Below are 15,511 nucleotides of genomic sequence, written 5' to 3' on the forward strand. Positions count from 1 at the left end.
TCCAGGATGGCAGGCACATCAATACGTGGCATTGCCAGAAGGTTTGCTGTGTCTCCCAGCACAGTCTCAAGGGCATGGAGGAGATTCCAGGACACAGACAGTTACTCTAGGAGAGCTGGACAGGGCCCCTCATAGAAGGTCCTTAACTCATCAGCAGGACCCACTGGTATCTGCTCCTTTGGGCAAGGAGGACCAGGATGAGCACTGGCAGAGCCTACAAAATGACCTCCAGCTGGCAGGCTGGTCACTGCTGTGTATGTCTCTGACCAAACAATCAGAAACAGACTTCATGAGGGTGGCCTGAGGGTCCACTGTCCTCTAGTGGGCACCATGGAGCTCGATTGGCATTTGCCATAGAATACCAGAATTGGCACCCTGTGCTTTTCACAGATGATAGCAGGTTCACCCTGAGCACATGTGACAGATGTTAAAGGGTGTGGAGAAGCCGTGGAGAACGTTATGCTGCCTGTAACATCGTTCAGCATGACCGTTTTGGTGGGGGGTCGGTGATGGTCTGGGGAGGCATATCCATGAAGGGGTGCACAGACCTCTACAGGCTAGACCACAGTAGGTACCTTGACTGCCATAAGGTATCGGGATGAAATCCTTGAACCCATTGTCTGACCCTATGCTGGTCCCTCCTGGTGCACGGCAATGCCCGGCCTCATGTGGCAAGAGGATGAAGGAATTGATACCATTGACCACCCAACCCACGCTCACTCTCCTGACCTCAATCCAATAGAACACCTCTGGATGGGACATTATGTTTCAGTCCATCCGACATCTCAGCCTGTCCAAGAGCTCAGTGATGCCCTGGTCCAGATCGGGGAGGAGATCCCCCAGGACACCATCTGTCTTCTCATTAAGACGTTGTGTCAGGCATGCATACAAGCACATATACAAACTACTGAATACAGAAGTTTGATATTTGAGGCACACATACAGGGTATATGACCGCGTGTGTGTGTATACATTTATTTGTAAGCGTGTGTATAAAAATGCAGCAAGTGGCCACCTTATTAGCTGCAAATGATTGCTTGTGTATCCAAACACGTGCTCCCTGGGAAAGCGTTTTTTGGGAATTTCCGCTCTTACTTGAAGCTGTACGTGTCTCTTCCCAGTAACCACAGTGGTTAGGAATTGAGAGATTTGGTTCAAAAGAAAGGATCTAATTGCTCTCTTTAAAATGAATCTTTCACTCCAGATATATACATTGCAGTATATGATATAATAAGCACATACTGTACATACGCTTGCTGGGAAAGGCTCCAGCTTCCCATTAACCCTGTTTTTAGGGATAAAGCTGGTTTAGTAGATGGACGGATGGCTGGACACACATATAGCAGAAGAGCAGCGATTGAATAATGTGACTGTCCTGCAGCTCTTCAGTGTGGTCTTTGCCAATTCATTGTCCATCTTCGGTGGAGCTGGAGGCGTAGCACAGGGTGGCCGTCAGCTAAACCTCTCGCTACAGAGACCGTCATAATGTCGATCGTATGATCCTGTGTAGTCCGTGCAGGTTCTGTCACAATGAGATTCTCACTCACAGATGATCTTTCATACAGAAACACAAATTATATGTGATATCCATAATGCAGGAAGTCTAAAGAGCTAACAACGGCACAGACGAGACGAAGAGTCCGTATACAACGAAAACATCTGTTAAGGTGGAGTAAGCGTTTGTACAGAATGGGAGCCATCAAACGTCGACCAGGTGGCTCGTCTTTGTGCTTGTGGCAAGAAGCCGATCTTAAATGTGGTGGCAGGCGTCTTAAACTCCTCTTGTATCGGGCAGAGGAGCCCATGAACAGGGTGATGAATGCTGTCTGCAGTTTGTTGGCCAAAATCCTGCCATGGCTGTGGTCCTCGTAACTGCTGTCGTGAGCCTGCAGCCAATGATCACAGGCCTCTGCTGCCCCTCGTTTTTGAGGCGCCATCCTGATTGGCTCTTTTGAGGCGCAGGCTGTTTGTGTTAAGAAGCAGGCGTCCCAAATAACGTGGCGTCAGTGTGTGTATGTGAATTTGCCATACAGTACAGGCTGGCACAACAAGGGAGCCCCACCCACATACTGTAGATGCCAATCAGGCAAAATCAAATGGCATTGTCTTTCTCCGGCTAACAAAGAGGAGCATTTCCTCCTCTTTGCTTTTGACAGATTAAACTGAAATAACATACAGTTGAAATCAGAAGTTTCCATACACTTTTGTTAAAATTCGCTTTATAACACCTCCACAGATTTTATAATAACAAACTATACATTTGGCTTTTTGTTTAAAACCAGCGTCTCAAACTGCAGTCCTGGAGGACCACCACGGCTGCAGGTTTTCATTCTAATTCTTAATGAGTGACCTGTTTTTGTTGCTAATTAACTCCTTTTGAATTAATTTTATTTGACTTGTTCTTGAAGACTCAGACCCCTTAATTGTTTCTTTTTCCTTAATTAGCAGCCAAACAACAAGGAGATACAAAATGAGCCAAAACAACTGGCGTCCATCATCGAATATCTGACAATAAAGAAAGGTGGGACTGTCAATCTGCTCAGGTCCCCAAAACGTTTGAACAGAAAGAGAAAATCCACAATTTCGGACATGTCTGCTAAAGCACCACGAGAGCAGCAAGAAGCCACAGAGTCCATGAGACTCGGCACCTCATTAAGCCACCGGTATGGAGTTTGAGGCCCTGACTCAGCTGGTCTTCTGTTGGCTCCCTCACTTCACATGTCATTTCTGTTTGGGTGCCATTTAAGGAAAGAAAATAAGAAATTGAGGGGAACAAATCTTAAAAAAACAATTCAATTAAATTGAGTTCACAAGAAATTACTTAGCAGCATAAACAGGGCACTGATTTAAAAAAAAAAAAAAGGGTTAGAATTAAAACCTGCAGCCACAGTGGTCCTCCAGGACCCCCTGATTTAAGGCATCTACGTTGTGTAAGGAAAAAGGAATTTGTTTCCTCCACTGTTCCCAGACCTCCGAGAATTTCACTTTTTATTGACCTCATCACAATTCCAGTGGGTCTCACTCTGTTAGCCGTACCTTAACTTTAACATTTGAGGTTAAATGATGTGCAGATCGTCACTTTGTGTTTTCAATTACATTTTACTTTTTTGAAAACACGTTTGTACAAATGTAACTATCCCTGTGTCTATTGATAATATGTATGTTGGTTTATTTAAGGGATAACGTTGGCAAGGAGATAATCAGCCGTTTTGATACCAAACTTGAGACCAATGGGTTCTTCTACACTGATGCCAATGGGCGGGAGGTTCTAGAACGAAGGTGAGACTCTTGACCATTCAGCAGTGCCATCTGACCAACTGCCGTGTCCTGAATGACGTTATGCTTTTTGGTTAAGGAGGGACTACAGGAAGACCTGGCCCCTGAAACAGACTGAGCCCATTGCTGGAAACTACTACCCAGTGAACAGCAGGATCTACATCAAGGTACGGTAAAAGAAAACGGCGGCCACGTTAAGAGAAGATCGAAGGTCAGTGGCTGCTTTGATCGACAGTCAGTTTGTCTTTCTCAGTTAACCAAGACCTGTTATATAATTCTTGGTCATTGGGCTTCCTTAAGTACTCTTGATAGGTTTGGTCATGAAGTTCTACCAGTGGTTATGCTGAAATTGCATTTTGAAACCCCTGGCACTTTTATCAAGTTCAGTTCCAGTCCCAGTCGCCCCGTTTCTGTTGTATTTATTTATGTGGACTCTTATAAGTCAATACTCCTTTTATTGACACTCTAAATCACAGTTTCTTACACTTGGGGTTTTGGCTCACAGGTTGCTGCCTTTTGGGTCACACATGGCCACGACTCACCTTGGTATTTAATGGTCGGTTTGCGAAGTGTCTCTGGATGGGTTGCCTTGGGTTGTTTAACCAGTTGACGTTACTCTGCTATGACTAGCGGTGGCGATTATCCAAAAGGAACCCAAATGCTATGAATTTCAGTGGAGATTCTCCAAGGGTGAACCCACCCGCCCCTCCTATGGCTGTCGCCAACCGCTGCCAAGGCTGAGCCGCTAATATTGTTGCCAGCTGTTCTCAAAGGGGGATCTGCACACTGCAGTCTGATGGTCATCCTGGACTGGCTCTCAAAGACACTAAGGACGGGCAAGACTGGACTACGAAGGGGGGAGACAGTTTAAGAAATTGTGCTCTAAATTATTCTTTTGTTTGCTTTGTGAAGCAAGTTGTGTTAGTGGAGCTTTATAAAATGATGACTGGTTTCTTTTTTGTAGGATAAGAAGACCCAGTTAACTGTCCTCACTGACAGGTCCCAAGGGGGCAGCAGTATCGCTGACGGATCACTGGAGCTTATGGTGAGGAGGAGTGTATGATTTCTGTGGACAGACCCTCCCTAGTGGGATGAAGAGCAGTTCTCTACCCTCGCCCTTAATGTAGTCAGGACATGCTAACTGACCTCTGTGAGCCAATCTAGCAGAGTGTCGCATGTTATCGACCTTAGGCTTCTGGTGCACATTTAGCAACGTACAACACTAGGAGGTTTCAGTACTTTCTACACCGTTGGGCAACATTAGATAACAGATGACTTGAGCAACCATCTCACTTTTTATTTATTTATCCATCTATGTATTTGTTTTAGCTTCACCGTCGGCTCCTGGTGGATGACAACCGCGGCGTTGGAGAACCCCTTTCAGAGCCCGGCGAATTTAACGATGGCCTGGTGGTCAGAGGCAGACAGCTCATTTTCCTCTCCTCACCAGAGGACGCCTCTGCTCTTCATCGCCCATGGGCTCAGCAGGAGTACCTGCAGCCTCAGATTCTCTTGTATCCTCTGCCTTCTTCTAAGCTGGGCAAATTAGAGGTAAGCAGGCCATGAGGAGGTTTGTAAAACTACTTACATTAGTATGTGGTGGGGGGATTAGGTTTGTGTTATGAATTTGGCAAAATGGACACAGAATATTATTGATATATGTGGAGACTCACACACATACACACGCTGTGTTAGAACACTCTGGATGAGAACAGGACATTCAGCCCAACAGAGTTCGTCAGTCCTCTCTATTTAATTCTGTTCTGAAGGTCCCTAAAGTCCTCCTGTCCTCCACAGTACTTGGTCACTTATTCCAAGTGTCTGTGACTCTCTGTGTGAAGAAAAACTGTTTGTGTGAAATTCACTTCTAACAAGTTTCCAACTGTGTCCCCGTGTTCTTGATGAACTCACTTTAAAGTCGCCATCTTGATCCATTGGCCAATTCCCTTCATTCTCTAACACTAATGTGTACCATCCACCTGCATGCTGCAATGGCAGCCATTTGTGCAGCACTACACTCACCACACATAAGCTGTAAGGGAGTAAGAGAGAGAGAGAGCCAATCAGAGGCAAGGGATGATTATGGGGCCAGATTGACTAGGCCGGGGAGGGCAATTTCATTGGATGGAGGCCATCAGTGGACACCTATTTAAGGGTCTCTCTGGAGATGGTCGATTGGGCTCTGACGGGATCACTCAGACACGTCCCTGAGACACTAATGTGTTTTCTTTTGCTTTGTCCTGTTAGAAGGTGAAGCTTTGGCCCCACCTGAGGACTCTGAGCAGCTCTTCATTAAGGATATCTGTTAAACGTTCTCCATGACCCGGTCTAGTTGCCCAGTCCCAGATGCTGCCACCACCATCCTTCATTATCGGAGTGGTATTATGCAGGTGACGAGCGGTGCCTGGTTGTAATTGTAATTATTGGAGCCAAACAGTTCCACCTTGATTTCATCAGACCTGAACATCTTGCTTCTCACATTCCCAGAGTCCTTTTAGCACATTTTTGTATACTCCATGTGTGTTTTTAACTGAGGAGAGGCTTACGTTTGGCCATTCTGCCACAAAGCCCATGTGACTAGAGTGGTGTAGTGGTGATTGATCTTCTGGAAGTTTCTCCCATCTCCACACAGGCTCTTGAAGTTCAGCCAGAGTGACCGTTTGTGTCCTTGGTCACCTCTCCCCCGATAGCTCAGTTTGGCAGGTTCGGGGTTCCCAGGACTCTAACCCAGTTTACAGGAGATGTGAGGCAGCTGCACAAATTGCTGTGCCACCCTGATTTCTTTCAATAAACAAGGCCATGTGTTCTTTATAAAATCCATCCATTCATTTTCTTTTCTTGGTTAATCCAGTTTCAGGGTGCCAGATACCAGACGCCTATCCAAGCAGCATTGAGTGTAAGACAAAAACCAAACTAGGATTGGGTGAAGGTCCATCTCAGGGCGCTGTCATTCATACCAGGGCATCTTAGCATCGCCAATCAATCTAACACACACCCACCTTTAAAATGTGGAAGGACATCCAAAGTACCCAAAGATAAAATGGAGGCAGGGAGAGCCTGCAGACCACATGCACTTCGGAACAGGCCATCTACCTGACGCTAAGCTTGTTCAAGCCTGGCCAGTACTTGGATGGGAGACCATCTGGGAAACACTTGGGTTGCTGTTTGAAGAGGTCTTGGCAAGGCCAGCAGGGGGTGCTGACCCTGTGCGTGGATCCCAATGCCCCACTGCAGTGACTGGGACATTGTGCTGTAAAAATGCCACCGTATCTCAGATGAGACATAAAACCAAGGTCCTGCCTCTCTGTGGGCATTAAAGATCCATGGGCATCTTTTGAAAGGAGTAGGGTTTTCCCCGATGTCCTGGCTAAATTGCCATTCTGGCTCCCTAATCACCCCCAGTCTCTAATTGGCCCTCTCTCTCTCTCCACTTCACCACCTAATAGCTAATGCATGGTGAGCGTACTGGCACAATAATGGCTGCCGTCACGTCATCCAAGTGGGTGCTGCACATTGGCGGTGGTTGAAGTGGTTCCCCTCTGTCTATGTGAAGCGCTTTGAGTAGTGAGAAAAGCTCTGTATAAATGTAGTTAATTATTACTATAAATATTATTACCCTACCCAGATGACAACCCAAATTTCATGTGAAGCCAGACAGTGGACAGCTATGCCACCATTCATCTGACCCTGCTTAATATTCAATTTCAAAATATATTTTAGGAAACAAAAATTCATGGTAAGAAGGATCAGCCATGGTGACGCTCAGGCCTACAGTGTCAAAGTTGTGGAAATTGGTGTGACGATGTGGGGGGGGGGAAAAGGTTTCACTCTTGAGATCGAGTGTATTGTGTAGGCACAGAGTTATCCAAGGTGACCGGACTTCTGCCAAGGAACACGCTGAGTTGCTAGGAGCTGCGATGACTTGGCACTCAAAATGATGTGTTGTAACTAAACATGCAGAATGAATATCCAGTTTGAATCGTCCCTCCGCGCTGCTCTCCCTTTTCCACAGTAACTTGGCGTTTGTTTGTTTGTTTGTTTGTTTTTTCAGTTCTCTGCGGTACAAAGTGAGCTGCCCTTGAATGTCCATTTGCTTACACTTGCCCAGTGGGATGCTAATACTGTTTTGTTGAGGTTAGAACATCAGTTTGAGAAGATGGAGAGCGCCAACTACTCACAGCCAGCTACTGTGGACCTGCAGGTACGATAACATTTATGTGTTGTGTCCCTGGGTGGCGTGTAAGAAAAATAAAAATAGGTGTCAAAGATTACAAAAAAAAAGGATGGATAACTCAGAAAGATCTCAATCTATCTATTAATCAAACCCTGTCTGCTTCACGGTGCCTACCCATCACCAGACTTGAACCCGAGGAAAACATGCAGGATGCTTAACACACTTTGCCACTACAGTAGCAGCAATACAACACTCCTTCATACTGGAACAATCTGGATGAGAGCAGGCCGCTCAGCCCAACAAAGAGCACCAGTCCTATCCACCCAATTCCTCCAAAATTACATCAAGCTGAGTTTTGAAGGTCCCTGAAGTCTTACTGTGGCCCGCACTACTAGTTTGCTTATTCTAGGTGTCTGTAGTTCACATTGCGAAGAAAAACTTCCCAATGTTTGCATGAAATTTACCCATTCAGAAGTTTCCAAGTGTGTCCCCGTGTTCTTGATGAACTCATTTTAAAGTCGCCATCCCCACCCACTGGACTAATTCCTTTGACCATTTTAAACACTTCAGTCAGTCAGGTCTCCTCTTGATCATCTTTTGCTTAAACTGTAAAGGCTCAGCTGTTTTAATCTTTCCTCCTAATTCATCCCCTGAAGCCCCCCTGAATCAGCCTCGTTGCTCTTCTCTGGACTTTTTCTTGAGCTGTTATGTCCTTTTTGTAGCTTGGAGACCAAAACTACACACAGGACTCCAGATTATAACACACTGGTGAGGCCTCAAGATGGAGCAGAACCTCCTTGGACTTGTACTCCGCACATCAGGGCGCTATATAACCGAACCCGAGTCTCCTCTCCTGTACCCCTTCCTCTTGTGAGTTGAAACCATGCCAGTGTCAATCCTTCCAACTGCAACTTCAGTGTTTAATGACCAGGCCATGTCCTCGTGGAATTCCAATAGTTAGCAATAGCGTTGATCAACAAAATTTGGCAAAGCAGATCTCGCACTGAATTTGCGGGGTTCATTTATGGCTTTGTTTGCCACATCTTTAGCTGTGTGGCAGGCCAGCTCTCTTTTTGTTTTACCCTCTAGCACCCCTTGAGGGGACTGGGCAGTCTCATGGTCTGGAATCCCTACAGATTTTATTTTTTTCTCCAGCCGTCTGGAGTTTTTTTTTTTTGTTTTTTCTGTCCACGCTGGCCATTGGACCTTACTCTTATTCTATGTTAATTAATGTTGACTTATTTTAATTTTCCTTACTGTGTCTTTTATTTTTCTATTCTTCATTATGTAAAGCACTTTCAGCTACTTTTTGTATGAAAATGTGCTATAGAAATAAATGTTGTTGTTTTTGTTGTTGATGCTTTGCAAGGCTAACCTGACAATAGAAGGCTGTAGCATCCATGTTGGATGGGGATGTCGCTACTCGAGTTGTAGTACCTGCTTCATTTACGCCACGCATGCGCTGAACTTTCATGCATGCATACTGTGCACATACTCCACTGCCCAGTCTGTTTTGCACATGCGTGAATAATTCACAGCACATACGCACGTATCTTGTCACTACTTAATTGGTACATTTGTGCCCTGCTAATGTTAAAAAAAAGATTAAAACTTGTAGTATTTTCATTGAGGGCTACATTAGCTGATCTTAATGAGAAAATTGTGAACATACTTCATTGTTCTGTGTAAATTCATTGCATGTTGAGTCTTCGCTGCTACATTAAGTGTGTTATGCTCCTTGATATGTAGCGCAGATCAGGCAGTGACAGGGACAGAACCATAACTGCCCCCAGCATTCATAATGCTGAACCCTTACATCAGAGGCTTTGTGGGTGTCAGTTAGTCAGAGTGACAGGAGCTCGGGAGATGCACAGAGAGAGAGAGAGAGAGAGAGGCTTTGTGGGTATAATTTTATTAAGGGAGTGTCAGTGGTTACCACTGCTGCCTCAGAGCTGAGGCCCATATCTGGCCACCATACTCAGTCCAGCACAGTTGGCAGAGTGACTGAGTGAGTGCTGGATCCACGAAGCAACTGCACCAGATATTGCGGCACAGATGACTACATTTTATATACATTGTTACGCTGGATCTTTATTATAAATTCTGACTAGAAATGAATGTTGAAATTCTGGATAATGATGCGCCTTCATTTCTCACCCTGTAGCATCTATTCTCATGGTTTCAAATTGAAAGCCTGGATGAGCTGAGCCTTTCAGCCAATCAGCGGCTATCAGAAATGAAAAGACTGGCCTGGAGGATAGAAGGTATTGCATTTGTACTTGTGTGCTTGAATTTCTACGCACGTATTACTCAAATGCCCAGCATTAATAATAAAGTGAGTGGGGTGGGGCTCTGAAAGTATCACAGAACGTCTTGTGTGCGTCTGCATGCATTCACAGCTCACAGACTTAGGGTTTCGGCTACTAGCATGTATTTTAATCTTTTGCTCTGTATTTCAGATGCTTATTCCTACAACTTGAAGAAGAAATGGACCTATGACATGGGAGAGGACCCTCCTGTCATCACACTTCAGCCAATGGAAATCCGCACATTTCTGATTAGGATTCAGTTTAAGTAGGAAATCTAAAATCGAAGGACGTACGTGATTGGGAAAATCATATTTACCCAGAAATTAATTGATAGTCCAGGGCGATTACCAAAGTATGGGTAATCTTGTGAAGACACTGGTTTGACGACCTGATCTAGCTTTTTTTTTTTTTTTAAAGTGTTTTGGGTGGGGGTGGTTGGGAAGGTAAAAACCAATTGTGCCTTAGAAACACTTTTAGAGTTGTGACTGTGCGACTAAGTGTTTATGATGTGTGAGTGAGAAATTACATATCGGCACCAGAACATGCCATCGGTGGCTGTAAGCACTGTCCTAAAGCATGCTTCCATAATATGTGAGCAAAATGAGTTATACCATCTGAAACAAAAACAGTTTAATTAAGATGTATTAATATTAAAAAAAGATTATATTGAACTAATAATAAGGTATATTGTGGTGCAGATATGATCATTAATCACAAATCTAGATAAGCACAGTCACAACACGGAAGTGTTAACCAGTGTTTTTCTTAGGGTCCCAGTGATGCCTTGTTCTCTGTATGGTGCCACACGTGTATTTCTGATATCTCCCAGCCAAAAGGACCCCTTTTTCGAGTGTGTCCGAGTTTTACTGAGTCACAGTCTGCACTTTGTGTTAGGGTCGGGTTAGACGAAGGAAAATAGCTGGTGATCAACAGTGGCTCAGGCCTTTAAACGTTACAAATTGTGTGGCAAATTATCATGTGAATTAAAATTGATTTTATATATTTGTAAATGAGTAGAAGTTAATGAGCCAAATTCTTAACCACGCCATCAAAAGACTTAACCTTTTTGCCCCCTTACATAAAATCACCACCACAAGGGTCGGACAGGCTGTAATATGAATGTTTTGTCTGAAACGTAAATTCACCCTGTGCTATAACACAATTATTTGTATACAGATTATCGATATAAATGCTTTTCAAGAATAAACATGCGTCTTATTTCATTTAAATATATTTTGGCCATAGCCAACTCATTTATATTTACATGATCAGGCAACAGTCCTTTATTAGCAGGATGTTTGTATACACTGTAGATACAGAAGTTTAAATAAAAAGTCATAAAACTAATTGTAGACCTAAATCTGATAACACTTGCCTCTGTGGGATTTAAACCAGGGAGGTCCAGTCTGACCCATCATTTTCCACTTCTCCATGTCGGCCTCATCATGTCAACAGCCACTGCGTTTTTTTGTCTTTCTCGACAGATTAACATTGATATCCGTCCCCTTGGCAGTCTTCTGTACCATTGCGAGTTGCAGCTTCATGGAACTCTCGCCGTTCACTGGGGTTCTTCTTTTTCTGCTTGATTTTTGTCGGGGTTATCATGGGAATATAAGCATTTCTCTCCCAATGTACAGTTGCCCTGTAAATTATGAATACACACATTTAAACGACAAATTGTGAGTCAACAATCATGGAAGTGTAAATGCTGCTTTTGGAATTCAGGAAGGGACACCTCTTTGACTCTTCTACCTAAAACAGTGGAAAAACCACCAGGGCATTTCGGATCTCCGCTTCTACAAAATACACCTAGGAAATCACATCCTTTCCTTACAAGAAACTTTTGCTCATTCGTTAACCTTGGAAGACATTTTACAAACATTCAACTTGTGTGAAGGATTTCAGACCAAATCAGCTGATCCGCAATTTAGCTGGTGGTTGTTGACCATTCTTGGTTTAGGCCGCTGCATCTCTAGTGCTGCTGTGACCAGTCCTTTCTTTTGGACAAAAAGTTAAAATAATAATAAAGTCCTTCGGTCCAGCAGAGATGTTCATTGATAAGGAAGGCTGCGTTGTCCTGCAGGCCGATAGGACTGCTCTCCGCCAAAAACTGGTGGTGTTAATTGATTTACTGTATATACTCGCATTTAAGTTCTCCTGCGGATAAGTCGGGGCTTGATTTTAAACATCTAACTTCTGGTATTTTATAATGTCGGTCGTATAAATCGAATGCAGAAAACCCCCGCTATTGGTCCAAGACATTACGATATGTTAACGTCCACCTGAGAGAGTAACCACGGAGCACACAGCCTTTTCTTTTCTATGTATTGTGCCTACGTGACCACACGGGAAGACCCAAACTATTCTGAAGCGACGTTGGCAATGATTTGTGTTATTTGTATCTCACACCTTCAGACACCTTTACCGTAAGAACATCCCTTATCTACGATGGTGCATTCGATCAGAAGAAAATATGAAGCTAGTTTTGAATTAAAAGTCGCTGAAGCAGTGAAAGAAATTGGTAACTGTGCTGCTGCAACAACAAAATTCAATGTGCCTGAGAAACTTTTGTGAGTTTGGAGGAAGCAAGAAGATGTAAAAAAAAATAAATAAATTTAAGTGTCATATTTTTGAACGGGCATATAAGTTGGGGTCTGATTTTATAATCGGGTTTCAAAACCCAACTTATATGCGAATATATACTTAAGTGTGCTGAATCCATTTCTGAAATTGGAACTTCTCTACCACAAACTGTTTCTGATTCACTACACTGACAATGCCACACACGTTGGTCGGACGGTACCTCCTGGACTCATGCTAAAACCCAACTTTGGGTATCTTTATGGGTTTCACATTAGTTACATTATTTATGGAGCACAGAGTGTGGCAAATGTGTGGTCTCACCTGCTTAAATTTTTTGCAGGGGTAGTTTTTCATCTCTTTGGGTTCCTCATTGCGACCTTTTCTTTTGTTCTGCAGCAGCTTCCTTTTCTCCTCCGTTGGTATCGCAATTCCTCCACTGGAAAAAAATGATAATAATTAATCATGCTTTACATTTATTTAGCACTTTTCTCACTACTCAAAGCGTTTTACAAGCCACTTTAACCACCCCTAATATGAAGCACCCACCTGGATGATACAGCAACAGCCATTTTTGCACCAGTATGGCTCACCACATGAGTACAGGGTGGTGAAGGGGTGAGAAAGAAAATAAGCCAACATGAGACGGGATGATTAGGGGGCCGTGGAGGGCAATTTAAGCCAGGACATTGGGAAACACCCAACTTTTTGCAAAATATACCCAGGGGTCTTTTATGACCACAGAGAGTCAGGACTGTGGTTTTACGTCTCGCCTGAAGGACGGTGCCAATTTAACTGCACATTGTCCTCGTCACTGCGATCCACATTCAGACCACAGGGTAAGCGTCATGCTGGCCTCTGCAACACCTCTCCCAGCAGCAACCCAAGCTTTTCTTGGTTGGTCTCCCGTCCAAGTACTGGTCAGGCCCAAAAGCTTCAAGTGCAGGTGGTATGGCTGCTGCCTCAGTGACAAATTCCTGTATCTTCAAACATGCAATGGGTTTGCTGTAAATTATTACAAAAACACTTCATCTAATTCAGGGATGGGTGGGGTGGGGTGGGGTTCAATATTGTAAGAGACACGGGTCTTTCTAGAGCTCGGCTAGTGTGACCCTCCAATTTTTGGTCACCAAGGCCCTTCATTCCCAATTGCTTACTCTGGCCAGGCAGCCATCTCTGTGAAGAGCTAGAGTTATTTAAACTTCTTCCATTTATGAATTACTAGCTGAAGTATCTGGTGTTGCCCAGTTATGTTTGTAGAATGGGTTAAGGAAACAAACCAGATTTATTAAATGGTGACCCTGTTGTTATTCCCGTCCGTCATCCACAATGCCTCACTATCCATGTCTCTACTCTTGTGAGTTTTGCTTTTTTAATTTTCTGCGTCCGACTCGATTCCAAAACTGCTGTTAAGTCTTTGCTGGATTGGAACCACGAAGGGCTGCCATGTCCCGTCAGTTCAAGATGGACATTTCATAGTGTTTACATTAAGAATTAAGAAAAGCAGGACACTCGATCAGCACACGATACTCCATTTTATCTTGCAGTAGGGAGAAGCAGCATGCAGCCGTGTCCAGGCAAGTCATGTTGGTCATTTTGTCTGCCAGTCTGGCTTCATTCCGTTGTGCAAATTGAAGCACTCTGGGAGCCCCAGGCTCAAAACTTGGGGCGCCAAAGTCGTCTAACTTGTCTGCATAGCCCTTTAGAGCAACAATGCAGAATCAAGTCCAGATCAGTCAAAGGGAGAAGGACTGCAGGGAGATGGAGGCCCCTGTGCTCTTGCCAGCCTTCAATGTGGCAGCCATTTCTCTTGTCATCTTCTTCAGAACTGTGCCTCAATACAATCCTGTCTCCAAACCCTGCAGGCAATTCCTTGGAGCTCATGGCTTGGTTTCTGTTCAAGTGTGGGACCCTCTATGGACAGCTGTGCGCCATTCCTAATCAGTCTAATCAATTGAATTGACCGCAGGTGGGCTCCAATCAATGATGAGCGATAGCCTGGGATGCACCCGAGCCAAATTTAAGATGTCACAACACAAGGGTGCGAATGCTTGTGTCAATGTAATATTTCACGTTCTTATTTTTAATACATGTTAAAAGTTTCTAAAATCCTGTGTCTTTCCGGGGTACTGAGTGTTGCTTGAGGAGGGAAAAGATGAATTTAAATGATTTTACCATTGGGCTGCAACGTCACAAAATGTGAAAAATGAAGGGGATTGAAGACTTTCTGATGGCACGGTATGTAAAAATTGCCACTTACACCTCACCTTGACAACCTTTAAAAAAAACATTTGGATGTGACATTGGGACGCCTTAGCTATTAGAGAGTCGTACAAGCTGGATGGGCTCAATGGCCCCCTCCTGTTTGTCAGTAGTCTTTACGTGAATACCAGGTCATGTGCATGGCATTAAAAAAATAAGTGAATTGACGAATTGACTTAGAACAATCTAGACGAGTACAGACCATGCAGCCCAACAAAGTTCGCCAGTCCTATCTGCTTAACTCCTCCAAAATAACATCGAGTTTTGAAGGTCCCTAAAATCCTACTGTCCACACTGCTTGATCATTTACTCCATGTGGGGCAAAAAAAAAACCTTTGAAGTTTTGTGCCAAAATTTCCTTTAAGTTTCCAACTGTCTCTCCCCGTGTTCTCAAACTCATTTTAAAGTCTCAATCCACTGCATTGATTCCCTTCATCATTTTAAACCCTTCAGTCAGGTCTCCTCTTCATCTTCTTTAAAGGCTCTGCTCTTTTAATTTTCCTCATAATTCATTCATAACTCAGCCTAGTCATTCTTCTCTGGACCTTCTCCTGTGTTGTTATGTCCTTTTTGTAGCCTGGAGACCAAAACTGCACACAGAACTCCAGACGAGGCCTCACCAGTGTGTTCTAAAACTTGAGCAGAACCTCCTGTGACTTGTACTCCGCACATCAAGGCGCTATATAACCTGACATCCTGTTAGCCTGCTTAATGGACTCTGACCACTGGCGGGAAGTTGATAGCGTCAAGTCCATTATGGCTCTTAAGTCCTTGTCATAAAATGTATTTTTAATTTTCAGACCTCCCATTGCATATTCAAATTCACTTTTTACACATCATATTTTTCATTTCCTTACATTAAGTCTCATCTGCCAAAAATCTGCTCTACCCTGTTTGCTGTCCAAGTCCC

General features: G+C 43.9%; 2 protein-coding genes across 3 annotated transcripts in view; one reads left to right on the top strand and one right to left on the bottom strand.

The window, feature by feature from the left end:
- man2b1 (mannosidase, alpha, class 2B, member 1) overlaps nucleotides 1-10,988 on the top strand; it is a 61,231-nt gene extending 50,243 nt beyond the window's left edge. Inside the window, exons 18-24 of the mRNA XM_039770514.1 lie at nucleotides 3,178-3,279; nucleotides 3,356-3,443; nucleotides 4,241-4,321; nucleotides 4,606-4,827; nucleotides 7,328-7,477; nucleotides 9,615-9,714; nucleotides 9,910-10,988. Coding sequence (XP_039626448.1) covers nucleotides 3,178-3,279; nucleotides 3,356-3,443; nucleotides 4,241-4,321; nucleotides 4,606-4,827; nucleotides 7,328-7,477; nucleotides 9,615-9,714; nucleotides 9,910-10,028 — 862 coding nt within the window. The 3' untranslated portion in view covers nucleotides 10,029-10,988. The remainder of the gene's footprint in view (nucleotides 1-3,177; nucleotides 3,280-3,355; nucleotides 3,444-4,240; nucleotides 4,322-4,605; nucleotides 4,828-7,327; nucleotides 7,478-9,614; nucleotides 9,715-9,909) is intronic.
- A 37-nt stretch (nucleotides 10,989-11,025) lies between these two features.
- The window catches only part of trmt1 (tRNA methyltransferase 1), a 41,380-nt gene continuing 36,894 nt past the window's right edge, over nucleotides 11,026-15,511 (bottom strand). For both annotated transcript variants that reach the window (XM_039770516.1, XM_039770515.1), the window contains 2 exons: nucleotides 12,664-12,778; nucleotides 11,026-11,401 (listed from right to left, as the gene is read on the bottom strand). In XM_039770516.1, coding sequence (XP_039626450.1) covers nucleotides 11,318-11,401; nucleotides 12,664-12,778 — 199 coding nt within the window. In that variant the 3' untranslated portion in view covers nucleotides 11,026-11,317. The remainder of the gene's footprint in view (nucleotides 11,402-12,663; nucleotides 12,779-15,511) is intronic.

This window comes from Polypterus senegalus, chromosome 12, assembly GCF_016835505.1.
Source record: "Polypterus senegalus isolate Bchr_013 chromosome 12, ASM1683550v1, whole genome shotgun sequence".
In the NCBI taxonomy this organism is placed as follows: domain Eukaryota; kingdom Metazoa; phylum Chordata; class Cladistia; order Polypteriformes; family Polypteridae; genus Polypterus; species Polypterus senegalus.